This window comes from Cynocephalus volans, chromosome 17, assembly GCF_027409185.1.
Source record: "Cynocephalus volans isolate mCynVol1 chromosome 17, mCynVol1.pri, whole genome shotgun sequence".
In the NCBI taxonomy this organism is placed as follows: Eukaryota; Metazoa; Chordata; class Mammalia; order Dermoptera; family Cynocephalidae; genus Cynocephalus; species Cynocephalus volans.
Window position 1 is genome coordinate 7,900,656 of NC_084476.1, and position 21,440 is coordinate 7,922,095.

Below are 21,440 nucleotides of genomic sequence, written 5' to 3' on the forward strand. Positions count from 1 at the left end.
TTCAGGCAACCTGTCTTGCTGCATCAGAAATGCTTAAAGGTTTGCTTTCTTTTATACAAGTAAAAATCCTCCAGAAAACAGGAGGAAGGGAAAGGGAACTGATACTTGTGCCCTTGTTATGTGCTAAGCATTTTACATGTATTCTTCCTTTTAACCTTCACAATAACCTTTGAAGTAGCATTATTTTCATATATATATATATTAAAGGTCTCTCTTTGGGGATATTTACATTTTAAAGAGGAGGAAACTGAGGTATAGAGAAGGAAAGTGATTCAGCCAAAGCACTATAGCTATCCAAATCTGGCTAACATCAAAAAGCCTGTACTCATCCCCAGCTTCATCATTTCATAATGATCTATGAAGTCCCTGTTTTATGAATGAGGAAAGTGAAGCTCAGTGAATTTAAGGATCTTGCCAAAGTCTACACACCTAATAAGTAGTGGATATATAGATATCTGTACATCTAAATCCCTGAATTAGGTGTTTATTAATTGCAAGCAAGCTTAGAATTGCCAAAAAGCCTCATAATAATTGTTTGTTTCTAACAATGTGCACAGCAACCTATATAGGGTCTCTGTTCTGTTGGTCCAGATACCTTATTTCAGTGCAAATATTGTCCATGTGGTCAAATTATTCAGTGGTAATGTATATAGTCACCCACAAAGATCATAACTTTGTAAATCAGTGTTCTCTAGATATTGCTGAGAGGTGAAACGGGTGTACATAACCCATACTGACCCCCTAGGTAATTCCAGCATTTACGCAGACATGGTTTAGAATACCCCTGGTGAAAAATGATTCCTAAGTAGGTCAGGGCACAATAGTTTGTTAATACTGTAGTGAGAATTCCTTGTCTTACAATGACTCCCTCTTACTCTAAGGGAAACTGAAACAGATTTAGTTCATTTTAAAAAATACTGTGCTGTATTTGTTTTATCTTTTTTCCCTGCTAGCTTATTTCACTTTATCCAAAACCCTGTTATTTTCATTGCCTCAAGATTAATAGTCTTTCTCCTTTATTTTTTTTGAAGATTCTGACACTTTCAAACATTTTCCACTTACCACCAGTTTCCAGTTACTCTGTCTCAATGATATTTGCAGTGTGGTATAATTAACTCAGTTCTATATAGTTCTACTGCAGCTTCTAATGGGTTCCTATAACTAACAATTTCCTGCTTAATCACCTTAAAAAGTTGCATCTTCATGTGGTCTCTTTTTTTCTCTTAATGTTCCTTCCTCTTCTTCCCCTTCTTTCTCTTCCTTAAGGCAACATGTTGTTTTACCTCCTGATTAGCATATTTTCGCAAGTGGTCACTGATTTTGAGAAGTCTCCAAGAACTCATTCAAGATTAGATCACTGTATTTGAAAAAATATTCAAGCCGTGGCAGGAAGAGAAATGGAGGTGATTACCAAGGCAAGGTCTTTTTAGATAACCTATATTTCATTTACCATATCCAAATTTTAGCAGACTAAACTGTGCAGCATTGTTTGAATTTCCAACTCACCCTGGTTATTAATCTGCCTTGGGAGGTAGGTGGCTGGCCGTTCTACTCATATATCTAGCAGTCTCTAAAGAGTACTCAGACCTGGTAACTGTGAGAGCAGAATGTTTAAACAAACACAAAAACGGGGAATGGCAGAGCTTGGGGGGGGGGGTGTAACTGAAAAAAGACAGACCAAAACAGTTCTGACAGTTTAAATTTATTGTAACTGTCCAACAAAGGAAGTAGACTTGGACACTTATCTGCGAGGGTTTTCAGCTCCACTGTTGCGTGGAGGAGAATGATAAGCAGGTTGAGGGTGTGGGGGTAGGATTGGAGAAATGCATCATTGTGAAATATTTATTTAAATGGAGCCCATTTGAGGAGTCCATGGTTACTCAGAAAAGGATCCAGTAATAGTATTAACTGAGGGAGAAAGAAAGGTTGTGGGAAAAGGGCCTAGTGATTCAGAGAAAACAGCTGGAGCTCCAAATATTCCCCATAGCTTGTCAGGAATAATATTTTTGCACACCTTTGGAGTAGAGAGTGAGGGAGTCAGTATCTACAGATAAAATGAACTCTCAGTTTACCAACCATAGGCCAGGTAACAGGTGCTCATTTCCTTGACCCTCACCACCACACAGTGAGATTGCTCAGTGCTTCTAGAGGTGGAGGCATTGTCCAAGGCTGCCCAGCTAGTACGTCCAGGAGGCCGGATTTGATACAAGTTATCTGTGGACCCCAGCGCCTTTGCTTTTTACCCACTAAGCGGTAACGCGATTTCATGTCTGAGAGTTTCTTGGTCGAACAGGTTGGAAATCACTGGTTTCAGAGATTAGAAATCACTGGGTGTACGCCCCTGGATTCCTTCCCCAGCCACTCGAGGCTGCCTGATCTCTATTTGCCTCGACATCCCTGCATGTACAGCGCACAGACATCACGTTCCAGGCCCCACTCCAACCGCGCGAGGCTGCCGGGCTCCTCCTGAACGGCGGCCAGGGAAAGTATTGTCCTTAAATCCAAAGCGGCGCCCGGCGCAGTGGAGCAGCTCAGAGCTCCGCAGAGCATCGCAATAACCGAGGCCGGCTATGTTCAAAGACGGGTGGTTGTCCTGAAAGCTGAAAGCGTGGTTGCTAATAAGTAATAAAGAATTGATGGGAGCAGCAGTCGGGTTTTCAAGTCCCCCCGTCCCTCCCGCCTCCCTCCGCGTCCTTCCGGACCCGGAGGCGCCCCGGCCCGGGCGAAGAGAGCCCGGGGGAGGGTGGGAGGGGGCGGGGGCCGGGCCAGGCCGGGGGAGGGTGGGCGGGGCCCGGGCCGGGAGGAGGGTGGGCGGGGTCCGGGTGGGGGCGGGGCCCGCGCATGCGCGTGCTCGAGCTGTCAGGCCGGCCCCGCCCCGCCCGGCGCCGCCTCCCTCCGCCTCCCTCGCTCTCCGGCGTGGGGCGGGCGGGCGCTGCGGCTGCCGCGGCTGCTGCTTCCTCGGGCCATTTTGCTGTGGAGCGACGAGGAGGAGGAGCCGCCGAGGAGACCCGGGGCTAGGAGCGGCGAGTCGGAGGAGGCGGCGGCCGCGCGGGCACCGGACTTTTCGCGGTCGCGGGGACCTCGAGGGGCGAAGGGCTCGCCCGGGAGGAGGACCGGAGAGCCGGCCCGCCGCGCGGAGCGCCCCTTCCCGCCCCCTGCACCATGAGCTGGGGCACCGAGCTCTGGGTGAGTGAGGGGCTGGGCCCCGCGGCCTGCGGAGGAGGCGCGAGCCCCAGTGCCCCTCGCCGGCCTCGGCCGATGCGGAGCTGCGAGCCGGTTCGCCCCTCGGAGGCAAAGGGGGTGGTGCGGGTCCCCGCCCCCCGCCCGCGTGAGGAGGGGCCGCGGGCCTGGGTCCCCCGGCAGCCCGAGGAGGGGACGCGGATCGGGTCACCCCGGCGGCCTGAAGAGGAGGTGTGGGTCCGGGGACCCCGGCGGCCGGCGGGGGGCGTCGGGAAGACCCTCCTGCCTCGGGGCGGGTAAGCGGTGCCCGGGGACAGGCTTGGATGGGGCGTGGGGGCCCGCGCCGTGCGGGCGGCTTTATCCATCCGGGGGCCCCGGCCCCCAGGGCTGCCTTCTCGGGTGGAGGTGCCGGCGGATGGGGCGCCGGGGACGAGAAGTGGCGTCCTCGCTCCGCGGGCGAGGACTTTTGATCCGCGGCGGTTCGGGGCGCGCTTGTCGTTCTTGAGAGGCAGCTGAGACCCAGAATCTGACGTGGGGACTGCGGTGCTTGGCCCCGAGGGGGAAAGTAGCAGGAGTTCGGGGGACATCTCAGGCTGTCACTCCCAGGAAGGGGCGTTCGCGGGCGAATAACTCTTTAACGGCTGCTCAGAGGAAACAGTTTCAAATGGGAGGGTTGGCGATGAGGGGCGCCTCGCCAGGATCTTAGCCTGGGGGGTACGGCCGGGCAAACAGGCCGCCGGGTGTCTGGAAGCTCTTCCCGGACCGAGGGCGACAGGGGGTGCCGAGGCAGCTCACAGGCCGTCCCCGGGAAGGTTGCTTTGCCTTCAACTGGATTCCTGGGGAAATCACTGGGCAAGGGATGGGCAGCGCAGGGGCCGGAAAAGGAGTGGAGGAAATCTCAATTTTAGTCCTGAAATGCTCTCAAGGTGAGCCATTTCCCATTATGAACTTTAAAGCGCCTGCCCACTACCTTTCGGAATTCCATTTGCAAAGGGTGTGGAGGATAAAGTGTGGGGCGGTGGTTGCGAGCTGAGATGAGGCCGAGAAAGCTCACGTCAAAATGAAACAAGGTTAGAGCAGTTGCAGAAACAGAGCGCATCCTCCCTTATTATTATTATTATTATTTTCTTGGCTTTAATTGTTTTTACATAACTATTTGTTATGCTTAGAAGCAGCTACTGTTATTAATACCAAAATCCCGAGGGCAATAACTCCCTTAAGATAATTCATTTTATAAACATCCTCTGTCTAAAGGGATTCATGGCAAAATTTCTTCTGATGTTTATAACTATTCATGATGAAAATAAAATTACAGATCGTTTTAAATACTTGCACACACCTATTTGGGCAAAAATCTATCACTTTACGTGCTGTATTTCTTGCCTTTTCTATTCCCCTTCCACTCCTTGTAGCTCTTTTTAGCTTATTTTGGGTGGGGAAACAAATCAGAAGTAATAATCTTTATCAAGAGATTAGAAATTTTGGCACAATTATTTTCACTTGTTCAAACAAGAGAATGGAATTATGGAAGAAAAAATACAGTATACTTCAGAGTGAAACAGGGATTGAACACAATGGTGGACATTTCATAGTGATGTTGGTGAATGTTATAGAAGGTAATCTGGAAAAGAGGAGGTGGCTGTGAGAACTGATAAAATAGCTCCAATTGCCTGCATCATTGTGTTCATTTCTTTTCTGGAGTGGACGGGTGGGAAGGAAGGCAAGGATAGGAGTTGTTGAAAATAAATGGGAATTGGCATATATATGAATGATATAGAATTTCAGATTTGCTTCAAAATAATTTGGGGTGGTGGAGGATAGGAGATATTGAAACAAAATTGGTCATGAATTGGTGTATTAGTTTGTTTTTCTGTTGCCTATAACAATTCCTGAAACTGTGTAATTTATAAAGAAACAATCTATTTCTTACAATTTTGGAGGCTGTGAAGTCCAAGGTCCAGGAGCCCCATCTGGTGAGGGCCCTCTTCTTGGTGGGGAGTCTCTACAGAGTCCCGTGGCGACCCAGGATATCACATGGCAAGGAGGGGAAAAGTGCTTTCATATGTTCCCCTTATAAAGCCACCACTCCACACCCATAACCCAATACTTTATTACCCCATTAATGGAATAACCCATTCATGAGTGCAGGCTCTCATGATCAATCACCTCCTAAAGGGCCCATTTTTCAACACCACCACTTGGGGGATCAGTCTTCCACATGAGCTTTGGAGGGGACAAGCATTCAACCCATACCAATTGGTAATTGTTGAAGCTGGGTGATGGGTACAGAAGGGTTCATGATACTATTTTTTCTACTGTATATGCTTGAAATTTTCTACAATGAAAATAATTAGGAAATATTTGTAAGGGAGAAAGGTATGAACTATTTTGAAATTTTTTTCACTTGATAACTATATGAGGAAGAATGAATCAATTATCAGTTCTCTATATGTAAGTATACGGCAGTGAAGAGTTAAAAAAAAAAAAAAAAAAAGGCAGTCCTGTGAGTATCAGCCTTTGCCTTTGAGTAGCTTATAGTTTAATAGAGGGAAAGGAATGAGCACATTATTGCATTACCCAGAGAAGTACAAAATCTCAGTTTTAAGGTGAAATGCAAAGGCATTCAAGGCAACAAAATGTCTGTTTTCAGTTGCCTTATTTTATTAGTAGTTTTGAGATTAAAAACCTGGAGTAATGAAGGATTCTGAAAAATAAATCCCCATTTTTCTGGTGGTCAGAGACTTGGTGGTGTGTGGTACATTTGGTAGCCCAGAGGAGGGCAGTGATTGAGGGTTTTCCTTGAACGGTGGCTTTGGGATCATGCACGTATAATGAGATAATGATGGGGTGCTAAAGCCTAACTTGGCAGAGTTATATTTCTAGATTGAGAGAGACAGCTATGGTTTAGGTGCCATGAGTTATTTGTAACAGGTGGCTGCAGCTTTTGTGGACCTCCACAAATACTATCAAGTTTTACGCACATTTTAGGACTTTACTCAAAGTACATATAGTCTTTTGAAAACTAAATGTTTCTAACATGCACTTTACATTAAAGGCCTACTCTTAAGCCACATCCTGCTTTGTAGAGAGTAAAACCTCTTTTTTTTTTTCCTTTTAACTTCTTTATAGGAGTAAACTTTCATATTCCAGGACATTTTTGAGAAATCATGAAATATCAGGAAGCTATCAAACAGCTATAAAAACGAACTCAAAACTCATAATTTATAATAACTATTGGACTAGTTTATGTTTAAATTGTGGCTTTCTATTCTTGTATCCATGGATCATAACAAAGTATAAATGGCCATTTTAAAGTGAATAGATTATAATAAAATTATTTCTGTACAACTCTTCATAACATTGCCTTTTAATCAAGTTTAAAAATTTTTATTGAGCAACTACTGTGTGTAAGACACTGAGGTAAGAGTCTGCTGTAAGTCACATTACACACTTTGAAGGATATCTACTTATTTCAGTGAAAGCATATACAATAGGTTTTACTTCTAACCTGCAACATCATAGTCAGAAGAGAAATTTATGTTTCTGTGTAAGATTAACCAAAATGCATCTACTCAGGACTTCTTTAAAGTGGCATCGTTAATAAGGTAAATATGTTCACTGACTTGGTGAAATTGTGAATGGTCGTTGGAAAAACAGCAAAGCAAGAGTTTATTACATTTGAATGTGTGTTTTTTTTTTTTTTTCTTCACTTATGGGAAGGGAATGACAGGCTACTGAAGTGTCAGTTCAGTTTTTTATTAGCTTGCTCATTTGTGTGAATTATGAATAAATCCACTGGAAATTTTCGTTTTCCTCATAATTATTCTACTGTTGCAGCTAACTAATTACCCAGTGACAGACCTTATTTTGTTGTCTCCTAGTGTCCTCTCTGCCACAGTTCTCTCTTTGCTCTGGTGCTAATGAGAATTGAAGTAGCCCAACATATAAGAAAAAGAACAGAGAGACATGAATAATACATATTGGTTAGCATAGTAGGAAGCTACCTGTGTTGATTGTGTATAATTTTTTTTAACCTGTGTTTTTAGAACCATGCTTATAATACACACTCAACTATCTTGAATATGGTGACATTGACTGTGGTATGCACTTTTAAGAGGCAGCCATGTAAATTATCTACCATTTGTATTGGGAGCAATGGCTGACTCAGTATAGAAACTCAATAAATGTTTATTGAATGAATGAATGTATTCTTTTTTCCTTTTCTTTGAACAATTTAAAAAAAATAATAGGAAGGTAATTATAACATCTTTCTGCACTTTGGCAATTATAAACATTTTTTATAATTCTAGACACCTTTTTTAAAGGAAATGATTACTTTTTAAAGCAGTTTTAGGTTTACAGCAAAATTGAGTAGAAGGTACAGAAATTTCTGTATATTACCTGCCCCCAAATACACATGGTCTGGGTACCTTTTTTTACTTTTAAAGAAGGGTTTGAAAAGTTATTCCTTCTCTGCCATTCATGATACTTATGCCTGATATGTATGTGTGTGTTTACTTTATAGTGTGTTAAATTTTTTAAGTAGGCAATAGTGATTATTTTTTAATTTTGAAGTAATTGACTATTAATTCTTCCAGGTTTTGGGGAATTATTACCTCTTCTCACTGCCCTTGATTACTAAGTTGTAGTATAGTATTAACAACAGTTCAAGTTTTCCTACTGTTCTTTATTCTTAACCCTTCAGAGATTTACTTGGGATAACCATAGCCAAGACCAACAGGGGAGATAATACTCCCCAAATTGTGGCAGGTATCGAACTACCTCAAAAGATAAACTAAATCAAATTTAATTTTGTCATCCCTACTTCTCCATTAGAGTGAGTTTTGCACACAGTCTTTTCTGGTTAGTAAATATTTTTAAAAAACATGAAAAGTCTGGCGATTTTGTGGTGATGTTTATACATTAGCTCATTGCCTTCACTTGGTACATTAGACATAATCATGGAAATTTGTGTAAACTGCACTTTTGGTGGGAAAAACTGTGTTTTGAGCACCACAAGGGAGTTTTGTAAGTGTCTGTGCTTACTGTGTGAGCACAGTACAACCCATGCTTTACATTGGTGGGACATGGAAAGCGCTTCTTTGAAGGACTGTTCAAATATCACCCACTTCCTAGCTGAAACTAATATTGTGTTTCCTGCAAGTATTACTCATACTTGTTTCATCAACACCACCCACGTTTAAAAATAAGGCTTTATTTTGACACTTAAAAATTGCTAGCTACCAAGAATACTTGAATGCCCTGGGTTATTAATCTAATTAGATTTTAGAATGTGGGTGTGAAACTTTTGGAATTAGTGCTTATAACAAAATATTTGTTTCCTGTTTTAGTAATGTACATTCATACTAGCTTGAGCCTAGTGATGTGTCTAGACAAAATTTTAAAAATAAGAGGCCAAATATATACATTATATTAGAGAGTAATTTGGGGGTTATAAAAGTTTTTTAATATTGGTTGATCATGTCTTCCAATTGGGACTAACTTTTAATTTATAAACTTCTTCCTACTTGTAAAATTCTATGTTAAATTTATGTAAAGTTTAACAACCTCATTTGTTTAATACCAGGAATACATTCAAACCACCACCACCAGCCACAAAAAAAGGTAGATGGAACTTCCATTTTCTTGTTGCAAAAGCCACACATAAACTGTATGGTGTTTCTTAAAAAATTAAAACATACCATTCTAGTAATTGGAATTAGTTTTTTTTAGTAAGAATTAGATCTTAGACTATTGTCTATGGTTTCAGTATGTATAGTTCAGCAGCTACAGTTTCCATTTGTGTTCTCTGTATGAGTTCTAAAAATGGAAATAGCTTATAATTGTATAAACTCTGTACCTCTTATAATATTTTCACATGCACCATGCCCTATTTTCTTTCTTTTTTTTTTTTTTTTTTATGTCTTTTACGTGACCAGTACTCAGCCAGTGAGTGCACCAACCATTACCTATACAGGATCCGAACCCGCGGCGGGAGCGTCGCTGCAATCCCAGCGCCACACTCTCCCGAGTGCGCCACGGGCTCGGCCCTATTTTCTTAAACACTGTTGAATAATTGTCGTCATTGCTATTTACTGAGTGCTTACCATGTCCCAGGTGCCATGCAAAGTGTTTTACATCCATCTTCTCATTTATTCTTCACAACAACCCAGGGACGTAAGTACCATTTGTGACAGCATCCAGGAAGAAGATGCTGAGATGGAGTCAGGAGTGCAGAAGGTTTACGGGGGAGCAACACCTGTGAAAGGAAGAAAAAGGGAGGAAGCCGTCAGACCATGATCATGATGCAGACCTGACAAAGTCGCTGCCAGGCTAATGAGGAGCTCCAGAGCAAAGATTACCCATCGAGGAGTCTCACTTTGGGCGAAAATGGGCAGGCCCCTGTACCTCTGCCTTGCTCATTCATTGGCCAAGGTCTGCCCCAAGAAGAGTGTGATCTTGGCTACCCTCTTACTCAGTCATTGGCTGTGGGTCATACAGGAAGAGCATGACCTGAACTCACAACCCTAAGTAGGCTGTCTGCTAACCACATTTCTTGCAACTGGGCCCCGAGTCCTTTTTTGGCACATCTCCACATTGACCACACCGTTATTATCCCCTTTTATAGGAGAGGAAATTGAAGCTCAGAAAGGTAAAATAACCTGCCCACGTTCACAGATTAGAGAGCAGGGATTCAATCCTGGGTCTTTGGTACCCTCAAGTTCTCTACCTTGTCCTTTTTAAAAGTTGATTCCTTTAAAAATTATTATTACTGTTGAACTTTTTATTATAGAAAATTTCAGACATACTTAATCTAGAGAAAATAAATGAACCCCTATGTACTTATTACCCAGCTTCCAGAATTTTCAATTTTTGGCATTCTTGTTTTATCTTTTTTCTCCCACATATTCTGTTGGAGTCCTCAGTCTTCTCCACTACACATTATAATGCTTTTCCGCCGCCTTGCTTTCATGAGGAATCATATTTAGAACCCAAATTCCCCCACCACCACATCTTTTTAAGTTTATTTTCTTTGATGGCTGGCCATTATGGGGATCTGAACCCTTGACCTTGGTCTTATAACCCGTGCTCTAACCAAATGACCTAACCACCTAGCCCTCCCCCACCTTTTAAAATACAAAAGTAGAAGAGAACCAACATTTGTTAAGAGCCTAATGCAGCTTTATTAGGGGGTTTAAACACATCCTTTCGTAACCTCACAGAGATGAGTCTCAGAAAGGTGAAGTTAACCAGGCTTACGCAAACAGTGAGTGCTACTGCCAGCATTTAAATACGGTCTCTTTTTCTGACACCAACCAAATCCCATGGTAGTTAAGAAACTGCATCTTCTGTATTAGCAGCTCTCAGTTCCCTTCATCCTCATCACTCATATTTCCCCTGTCACTGCTGTAGGCTTTGCTTTGTAAGACATTTGATGTTACTGATATTGAGAATCATTGAGAATCGATGACTGACACCGCTGAGTGCTGCAGACCCAGCAGAAACAGTCATGAATGAAGCTTATATTCTAAGATGTTTCACAGATGTCTTGTGATACCCTCGTCCCTTCAAATCTAAAGTTATTTTTTTCTCTAATTTAAATAAATTAATGTATATGGGTATTCATGAGTAGGAGTAGTATCAAGTTTCCGATTTTTTGTCTGACTAAAGCGTGAAAGTGTTTTCAACTAAATTGAGAACGGACAAGGAGGAATACAGGGATTGGCCACCTTGCAGGTGCTCTTGATAACATAAGAACTTTCAACATTTTGGTTCAGCATTTTTAGGAATAAGAAATAAAAGGGCTGGCTGGTTAGCTCAGTTGGTTAGAGCATGGTGTTATAACACCAAGGTCAAGAGTTCAGGTGCCCGTACTGGCCAGCTGCCAAAAAAAAAAAAAAAAAAAAAAAAATCCAGATATTTTTCTCTCGTATCTATTACAAAAGAAAATTTGGCACCTTTAAAGGAAATTATTGCCCCTTATACTTCTATTTGCACAGTCAAAGTTGAGAGTGGGTTCCTGAGATGTATTAAAATATACCAGATGGGCTCTTGGGAGAAGTGATGTGGGCGCTCCCAGTTGAGTGGGGTGGCCCTGGAGGTTGTATCACTTGCCTAATCTAACTTTTATTAGTGTTGGGCAGGTCCTTGCATCTCTGTTCATTGCTTTCCTGATCTATAAAGTGTGGTATGACGATGCTTGACTTTCTCTTCACAAGAAGGCATAAAGATGAGTGCTTATTTATACAGTGCTTTGAGATTGTTGGACGAGAGCTGATGAATAAATACATATTATTGTAATAATGGAGAAGGTTAAGGGGGGGGAAAAAACCCCTGTTCCTTGGGAACAAATTGTAGAACTCTCCTGCTGCAAGCAAGACTCATGAAAGATGAGCAGTTCACTGTCCTAGCCATCTAGTTTTCACAGTGAAGTCTTTCCTTTGATTAAAATTCTGTGTGCATGTTAACAATAAAATAAAATAACCTAATATTGAGAAAATGCCTGAAATCATTGGTTTGGAAAGAAAAATGGAATTTCAGGAGGCCATATCAACTGCATGTTTATTTCTTTTTTAAAAAAGTATTTATACATATAAATATAGATTTTTTTTTTTTAATTTTTTTTTTTCTTTTTTGGCAGCTGGCCTGTATGGGGATCTGAACCTGTGACCTTTGTGTTACAAGACTATCTAACCAAATGAGCTAACTGGCCAGCACTTAAAAAATATTTATATAAACTGCTCTAAAATACTAACTATACTAATTTTTAGCAATTTACTTAGGTTTACTTGAGATATAATTTTAATTTATCCCTAGGGGGAAATAGTTCTCTTTTGAAAAAAAGTTCTACTAAAATCACATTATGCCACCTCCCACCCCAGAAGCTGGATATTTGCTGCTTAAGGTATCTAATGAATTATTCTACATATCAGCTTAGTTTGAGATTAATTTCTTCTTAGCAAAGATAATAAGAGGTTTAAAAATATTTGCATTAGGACAGGTATGTATGCAAATTTCTGGCAATGTTTGGGTGAAGACATTTGGATTTCATGAGTTTGTATGTGTATGCAAAATATATTTTTCACCATGACTCTGAATTTTTAAATTTAAATTTTGCTTATCCTTAAAAATAGGTTATATATTTGCACTGTCAGTTTTCAAAAGATACTAAGATGTACATGAAAATTCTCCCTGTCATTAAGATAGATTTAGTTTTAATTGTCATCACCATTTTTGGCAAGAGGTGTGGTGGTGTTGGTGGCAAATAATTATGACTTCGTATATGAAAGAGGAAACCAAATGAAATTATAAAAATTACATTATACCAGATAAGAGATACAGATATGAAGAGTATGCTTGAGACTTACATATTTTATCCACAGTATGTATTTTTTGAGCATCTGCTAAGTGCCAACACATGGTTCTTGCTCTTAAGTAATTTATAGGCTGGTAGAGGTACAGAAACATATATGAGAAATTACAGTACAGTGTGATAACAACTGAGGTAGTGTGACTGCATAGAAATGTGTACACAGGAGCATAACTCAGTTGGGGAAGAAGTGGCAGCCAAGTGGAGTCCTGAAGGACTAGTAAGTTAGGCAGATAAAGGTGGAAGTTAAGTGTGGGGGGTGGATCTAGACTGAGCCTTCCAGAAGAGGAGTAAATGGCATGTCCAAAGGCCGAGAAGTGTCAGAGGACATGGAGCTCTCAAATGAGCAGAGCGTGTGATGGGGCTTTAAGAGGAACCAGAAAAGGTAGAAGAGCTAAAACTGTGTGAGGACTGTGGCTTCACCCTGACAGCATGTGAGATACCCTTGAATTGCTGAAAGCAGGTAGCTATGGTGCCAGTTTTTCAGTATCAATGCAGTGTGGAAAGGTTGGAAAGAAGCTAGATAGCTGCAGGCCATCCTAGCCTCATCAGCTGTCTGGATAGATGGAGTGGGCTGGGTAGAGAGCCTTTCCACATATCACAACCCCTAGCATTTTCATGTGGGTCGAATTAGATTAAAATGAACTGCTAGGAAGCCTTGGATGCCTAAAGAAGGCTTAGCAGTGAACATCTTGAGGGTGAGCCAGAGGGTGGGGAAGGTGAGGCAGGTTCATTGCTTTGACTTGGGGGGTTAAATAGTATATCAACTTCCAGTCCATTTTTTCACCAGGTGGGCACAAAACCCAAACCTACCATCACTTCTTTCCTGTCCTCTCTGTTTCTGCTCAACTGGCACAACCTTGATAGGGTTATCAGGATTAGTATTTTCAGTATGGCTGGAGGTGACTTACCCTAACCAAATTCCCAAGACTGATGAATAAAACAGAATGCAAATTTTGAACCTATAGTGAGAAGTACATTCATAAGGAGACTGGATATTCATATTTGCTGATCTGTACCTTCTCTCCCTGTAGGCTAATCTCTGTGGAAAGCTAAATTCTATATGAAGTTTCTTGGAGAGCATAAAATCAAAATAGAATTGGATGAATTTAATGGCTAGTGACACCAAGCTATTGGAGACTAAGGCATCTATCTCCTCTAGAGGGATAGATCTACGTTGAGGATAGCATTGAGTCTATTTTATAGATGCTATGTAGATGATTCTTTTTCTGTTAACCCATTCTTTCTTTAGGCAGATTACAGCATAATTAGTTATGTTTAGATCGTTTTAATTCTAATCTCTATTCAGTCTTGCATCCCTGAGATTATATTCAGGTACCCAGATTGGATGTTGGATATTCATCAGTTCATTACTTTCCTGCATTTTCCAAACTGGCAAGTCTGAGGGTCTGTAATTTTATTATTTATTATTATTATTATTATTTTTTTTTTTTTGAGACTCTGTCATTTTAAAAGCTCTCCTAGGTAAATCTGAGTGGCTTAGGTAACACTATTTAACACTTTGATTCCTCCTCATATATTCTGTTTTTGCCTATTTTTATTCTTTATAACAAATTTAAAATCTAGCAGTATTTTGGACCTACTTTCTTACCCAGTCAGCCACTGTCAAACGTTATAACCTTTTTAAGGTATTCTTTGTTCCTTATAGTTTTTAGTTGTGATTTACTCAGGTACCCAGATAAGTCATCATTCATTAATTTATTTGAATTTTTTTTTTTTTTTTTTTTTGCAGCTATTTGGTATGGGGATCCAAACCATTGACCTTGATGTTATAACACCACACTCTAACCAACCGAGCTAACCAGCTAGCCTGAAAAAGATTATTGACCACCTACTATGTGCCAGGTGTTATTCTAGGCAAAGGGAAAATGGCAGTGAACCAAATAGTAAAAAAATTTTGCACTTAAATGTGTGATCTGTATTTATAATACATCAGATAATGATAAATACTATGGAGAAAAATAAGAGAGTGAGAGACTGAGAACAGTAAGATTGGGGTTGATGGGGGGAATAGAAGTTTAGTGCTGGACAGTTTACATGATGCCTGTTAGGTATCTAAGTATCTAATATTTAGTAGATAGTTAAATATATGCATCTAGAGTCCCAGGAAAAGATCCAGGCTGGAGATATATATTTGGATAATCGGAAAAGCTAGAATTAAGATGCTAAAATTCTAAGCTCTTGGCATAGTTGTATCCCTCTGAGCACTTTAGAACTCTGTTGCTTAGGACAACTGTCATAGTATGTTGCCCTTTTGGACACTAGCTGAGCTCTCTGCTGAAGTGTTTATCTTATGAAGAATCATGTGAAACTTGTTTTAGATTGGCAGGGGTGTAGACTAATAAGACTTAATTGATTTTGTAGATTGTTTTGAGAGCAAAGTATGTGGAACTTGAAGCTTTGATATGCTTAGAAGTAAAACTAATGTACCAAGTCATAAATGAAAAAAATAAAAATAAATGGCCACTGATGGGCATTTAGTTTTTGGTAGTAATCAGAAATGAATGTCACACATGCATCATTTTAATAGGTTTTTGCAGACAGTATAATCATGTAGACTCTATTCCTTTAAAAGCTTCCTGTGCCCATTCTGACTTAAAGAGATGAACAGAAGTTTAGACTTACTGAATTTATACCTTGTAGACTGAGATTTCTCTTGTAACTGATATTGTTTTATTTTTCTCTTCATCTTTCTCAGAGATAATTTAAAATTGTTAATACTACATCAACAAATACATCAGATTTTTGGAGAACTACTTCACATGTGTGTCAGATTCTATTTTGCACAGATGTCCACAACAATATCTTTCATCTCACATGCTCATCTTACAATGTGACCTCAAGACTCCTCCTGCTGAGTGGTGGGAGGGAGCTATGTCCCTTCCTTGGTCCTAGACAGATCTTTGTGATTGCGTTGACCAACAGAGCATGGTGAAAGTGATGTAGGACTGTAAATATGCCGTGCACTTTCTTTTTCTTTTCTTAAGATGACTGGTAAGGGGATCTTAACCCTTGACTTGGTGTTGTCAGCACCACGCTCACCCAGTGAGCTAACTGGCCATCCCTATATAGGGATCCAAACCCGTGGCCTTGGTGTTATCAGCACCACACTCTCCCAAGTGAGCCATGGGCCGGCCCCAATGCCATGCACTTTTGCTTTGCTCTTTTGGGATGTTTATTCTTAGAACCCAGCCACCATAATTTTAGGAAGTCCAAGCAGTGTATATAGAGAGACCATATGGAGAAGTCAACTGTAGAGGTTTCTGTTGACAGCCCAATTGAGGTATCAGCCAACAGTCAGCTGCCAGCCACATGAGCAAAGGACTTCCAGATGATTCTAGCCCCCAGCAGTTGAGTCCCCCCAGCCTTCAAGCCTTCCCTGCTGAGGTCCTAGCCATGATGGATCAGAGACAAGTTGTCCCTGCCTGAATTTTTTTTTTTTTAGAGATGACTGGTTAAGGGGATCTTAACCCTTGACTTGGTGTTGTCAGCACCATGCTCTCCCAGGTGAGCTAACCGGCCATCCCTATATAGGGATCCGAACCTGTGGCCTTGGTGTTATCAACACCACACTCTCCCAAGTGAGCCACAGGCCGGCCCCTGCCTGAATTTTTTATCCATAAAAAAATGGTTCTTTTCCACTAAGTTTGGGGGGTGATTTATCATACAGCAGTAGTAACTGGAACAATATCCCTGGATGTAGATAGTAGTAACACTATCCGTTCTTTATTAATTAAAGGACAGGGCTACCATGTGTCCTTTTATTCTAGTTTAAAGATAAAATAAGATCATTTTCCTTTGAAGAGATCACTTAGAATATGAAATTGAAAAGTTGAGGAACATTTAAGAAGTTTTTATACTCATTTTCTCTTGAGGTGATAGAATAGAAAGGTAGGAAATTCTGACATGAAGACATTAATTAAAACTTATTATAGAAAAAAAGCCAAATTCCTTAAACTAAGTTTGTTCTAAGGTTCTTGTCACAAGATTGTACACTTTGGATACGGTGATTCTGCGTTATTCTTCATAAAATCCCAGGGTTTTTACATTATTGCCTTAACCATTGAGTCACAGAAGAGGACATTTCCTTGTTATTCCCTTCTGTAAGAAATGGTTTTGCCATTTCCCCCCATAACTTTCATTTCATCTTCTTTGAAATACAAGCCATGCTAATCTACTTCAGAAGAGTTGTTTTGAGGACTACCAAATAAAATGCAAAACTTGCCATAGCTTTAGTTGTGCAATGGAATCGCTGTTCTGGAGGCTATAAATCTGCTGTACTAAAGTTAGGCATATGTATCTGGTTCTCTCTCTGCTACTCATTCATTCTGTGTATTAACTCCCTGAATGACAGGCTTGGGCTAGACAGTCTCTAAAGGCTGTTTATTTAAAAATTCTTTTATTTTAGTCTTATAAAATTTCTACAATTTAGTCAGTGTGTCATATTGTTCAGAAGTATAGGTCTGGAGCCAGGTGACTTGGTTCATAGCCTGATACTAACCAGCTGAGTAATTTTGGACAAGTTATTTCACCTCAGTTCCTTTATCTGTAAAATGGGGATAATAACAGTGCCTACCTTTTAGGATTAAGGAGAATATTAAGTGAGTTAATGAATACTTAGAGCAGTACATGTCTGACACAATAAGATACATTAGCACTGGCCGTCTTTATTCAGCTCCACATGTTTATAAGTTGTTATGATATTTCACTCATGTCTTGAATTCCATGTCAAGAAGAAACTGAGTGAGCACTTCCTTGTTAGAGGTACTGTAGAAGTGATCAATGAATTGGGTGTAAACTACACTGTGTGACCTCAAGTGCCTTCACATCAAGTGTTCTAAGGTGGTCTGAGTTCCAGGATCAAATGACACTGAAGAAGTTGTCCTGGGAATACTGATTCATAACAGAGAATACGTCAATGTCAATTATAATAGAATAACTACTTCTAAAGCTAGAAACTCTATTTAGAGATTTTTATGTACAGTTCCCACATTGTAGCTCAAAGAAATGCTAATAATATTAGTAGGAAGTTTGTAAAGGGTTCAACAATTCAAAAAGTGATGCATGAATAGAATCATTAGGCACCTTCCTTGTACATAGATTGAATGTCTTGGGTGTGACTCCATAGGCAAAAATATCAGGAACTGTTCTGCTGAACAAAAATTGTTTGGCTGAGAAACCTGAAAGGCTTATTGTTTGATTTATTTTGTTACTTTAGTAGATCAGCAAGTAAATAAGGTAGGTAAATCATATTATTCCAGAAAAACTTAAGGCAGTCACCTGCTTCATTTGATCAAAGTATTCAACCACCTGATGCAAATAAAAAGCAGGATGACACGATGGCTTCCGTCTCCACTTTCTGGATTTCCTTGGATTATTAAATGCCATAACTGTCTGAGGAAGTGGAGCAGCCAATTAGACAAAGACGAAAACCCTAGAGAGAAGTTGGAAGCAGTTGGGTGAGGTAAATATTGTTTCTGATAACTTCAAAAGACATATAAATTATCATTTAATTATTAAAGAAAGATTGGAAATGTGAAAAGTTAATTGTACAAACGGGCAAAGGATAATCTCCATTAGCACTGTTTAGTTAGTTGTCGCCAATGTGTGATAGTCTATAAAGATCTGTTTATTTAAAAATAAATAATATTTGCTTGAGCTATGGACCCCACCCAGCTCACATGCTTGGAGTGAGGGGGCTGACTGGTAAATGACTGCAAATGTAAGCCAAGCTAAAGACTATTCGTGGCAGAGAACAAGGTCACTCAAAGGGAGATTAAAGGATACTATTTTATACACTGTGTACTTGGTAGTCTTTGAATTGTGGGCCAGTCCAAGGGATGAAGCATTCACATGGGGTAAAAGTAAAGAAAGTAAAGGAGAAAAGAAAGAGACTAGAGGGAATGTGGGATATGCTAATGAGAGTAGAAGGTTGAGCTCGGGGGAAAATGCTAAGTGCTCAGAATAAAAAAGATGACCCATATGTGGGAGCCTATAGGCATCACCAAGTGGGTACTGTTGGGAGAACACTTAGAACCTGTATTACCTAATATGGAGTGGGTGGGCTCAGACCTGAGCAGAAACCCTACAAGGTCTTCCCATCAGAGTAAAAGCTAAATTTAGACAAGCCCCTGGATGTTGCTGGTCTTTCCCCCATCCCCCAACACAGCAGCCTGCTTCCGCCTGGGGACTTTAAACTCCTTTGTCCCGCTTTGCCCTCTGCTAGGAGTGCTCTTGCCACAGGCTGCTTCATTCACCCCCTTCAACTCACCCTACTCCCTGTAGTTTTGTCCTCCTGATATCCCTTCTTTGCAGTTACACACTTGAATGAACTCTGAGAGTTCAGACGTGATAGAAGACGGCTCTGTTAAAGAAGCAAAATTGAGGAAGGGAAAAGTCATGATTTTTTTTAAAGCAAAATTGGGGAAGTCAAAAGCATGATTTATTCTTATTTGTTTACGTATTTTTGAATAGGCAACACCTGCATATGGTTTGTACATAATTCCTGTCACCCCCTTTCCTGCCTCGGAGGCATCTACTGTTACTGGTTTCTTATGAATTATTCCAGAGAGCTATCAAACACTTATAAATAGGGCTGGCTGGTTAGCTCAGTTGATTAGATCGTGGTGCTGTTAACACTAAGGTCCAGGGTTCGATCCCTATACCAGCCAGCTGCCAAAAAAACCCAACCAAACAAACAAAAAACACACATTTATAAATAAATGCTCCCACTCCCCCAAACGTTAGAACTATTCACACCTTTTGGTGCCTTCCTTTTTATCACTTATAACATCTTGGTAGGGTTTTTCTTCCTTAGCTGCCTCACCCTTCTTAGTGTAAATATTCTTAATTAATGGTTACATGCAATTCGGTTTTACAGATATACTGAAACTTGTTCGTGGTCATTTGGATTGTTTTCAATATATTTTGCTAGTAAAAATAGTACTGATTAATAATTCGGCATATGTGTAAGTATATTTGGAGGATCAATGCTGGGGACGTAGGTGCTGCCAAAGTACTCTCCACTATACTCTATTTATTTATTTAATTTTGGCAGCTGGTTGGTACAGGGATCCAAATCCTTCATCATGCTCTTGTAAGAATGCACTCTAACCAACTGAGCTAACCAGCTGGCCCTCTGAGAATGTTTCATTAGAAAACAATTAAACTTAGATAAAATGTTTCTTTTAATGTCATACTATTCTAAATTTAGATTGACTATACACCTGTGTTCTTTTTGTCATGCCCTTACTGAAAAAGTATCTTTAAAAACAGTAGTTTATAATCATGTAACTTGATATAAAATAGCAGTTATATTTCTAAAACTTGGGTTTATTTTTGGTATAAAAAGGAGAGTGCTATTTCACATCTTTTTCTTGAGGATATTAAGACAAAGTATGCTGCTCTATATTTTTGGACCCAGAACTTTGTAAACTTGTAGTAAATTTGTGTATTTACTAGTTGTAATTATGTAAGATGTGCCTGATTAATATACCAAGCAGTATTCTTTTCTTTTTTTTCCCCTGGTGGCTGGCCAGCGCGGGGCCAAACAGTACTCTTAACAGTAAAAGTAAGATATTCCTTCAATGTTACTTAATATCTGTGCACTAGCACCTTACAGGACCTGTTTGTGGATTGTATATTTTAAATATTAATGCAAAAACCTCAAGTTAGTCATTTTTATGGTTTTCATTTTTTAAGTTAATAGATTTAGTATTTATCAAACTTTCTTTGAGAGATAAGCTCCATGAGGTCAAGGATTGTTATTTGTTTCATTTGAGGCCGTGTCAACAGCACCTAGAATAGCACCTCTCACATAGTAGATGCTCAGTGAACATAAAAGTTGCCAAGCTCACACTGGCCTTAGATTTTGTCCTTTGACAACACACCAATTCAGGCTGTTCTGTAATTCATGTGACTTCCAAACATAGATTCTGAAAGTACACATGTGGGGGTCAGTTTTAAAGATAGTAAAGATTATTTTTACTTAATGTCATGGAAGTGGGGATAAAAGCAGATTATTTCTCCAAAGAAGATATACAAATGGCTAACAAACGCATAAGAAGATGCCGAACATCATTATTCATTCAGGAAATGCAAATCAAACCAACATGAGATACTCCTGCACACCTATTAGGGTGAGTATGATCAGAAGAGTATAGGAAAGTAACAAGTGTTGGAGACTGTGGAGAAATTGGAGCGGGCCGAGCCCGTGGAGCGCTCGGGAGAATGCGGCGCTGGGAGCGCGGTGATGCTCCCACCGCGGGTTCGGATCCTATATAGGACTGGCCGGTGCACTCACTGGCTGAGTGCCGGTCACGAAAAAGACACACACACAAAAAAAAAAAAAGAAAGAAAGAAATTGGAGCCCCTGTACATTGCTGGTGGGAATGTAAAATGGTCAGCCTCTGGGGAAATCATTTGGCAGTTAACTGAAACATAGAATTTACCATATGATCCAGAAATTGCACTCCTAGGTATAAACCCAACAGAATTGCAAATAGGTATTTAAACAAATACTTGTATGGGAATGTTCATAGTAGCACTATTCACAGTAGCCAAAAGGTGGAAACAACCCGAAAGTCCATGGAAGGGTGAATGGATAAAGAAAATGTGGTATATCCATACAATGGAATGTTATTGAGCCGTAATAAGGAACGAAGTACTGATCATGCTACAACTTGCATGAACCTCAAAAACATTATTCTAAGTGACAGAAGCCAGACACAAAAGCTCACATATTATATGATTTCATTTAAAATATCCAGAAGAGATAAATCCATAGAGACTGAAAACAGATTGGTATTTGCCAGGGGCTGGGGGATTGGTGTTTGCCAGTAGGGAGTAGCTGCTTAATAGTACATCTTTC

The 21,440-nt window shown here is 40.3% G+C and overlaps 1 protein-coding gene across 5 annotated transcripts in view; it reads left to right on the top strand.

Moving 5' to 3' along the window:
• The first annotated feature begins 3,017 nt into the window (after positions 1-3,017).
• The window catches only part of FNBP1 (formin binding protein 1), a 126,740-nt gene continuing 108,317 nt past the window's right edge, over positions 3,018-21,440 (top strand). For all 5 annotated transcript variants that reach the window (XM_063081787.1, XM_063081785.1, XM_063081786.1 and 2 more), the window contains exon 1: positions 3,018-3,186. In XM_063081787.1, the coding sequence (XP_062937857.1) occupies positions 3,163-3,186 (24 nt within the window). In that variant the 5' untranslated portion in view covers positions 3,018-3,162. The remainder of the gene's footprint in view (positions 3,187-21,440) is intronic.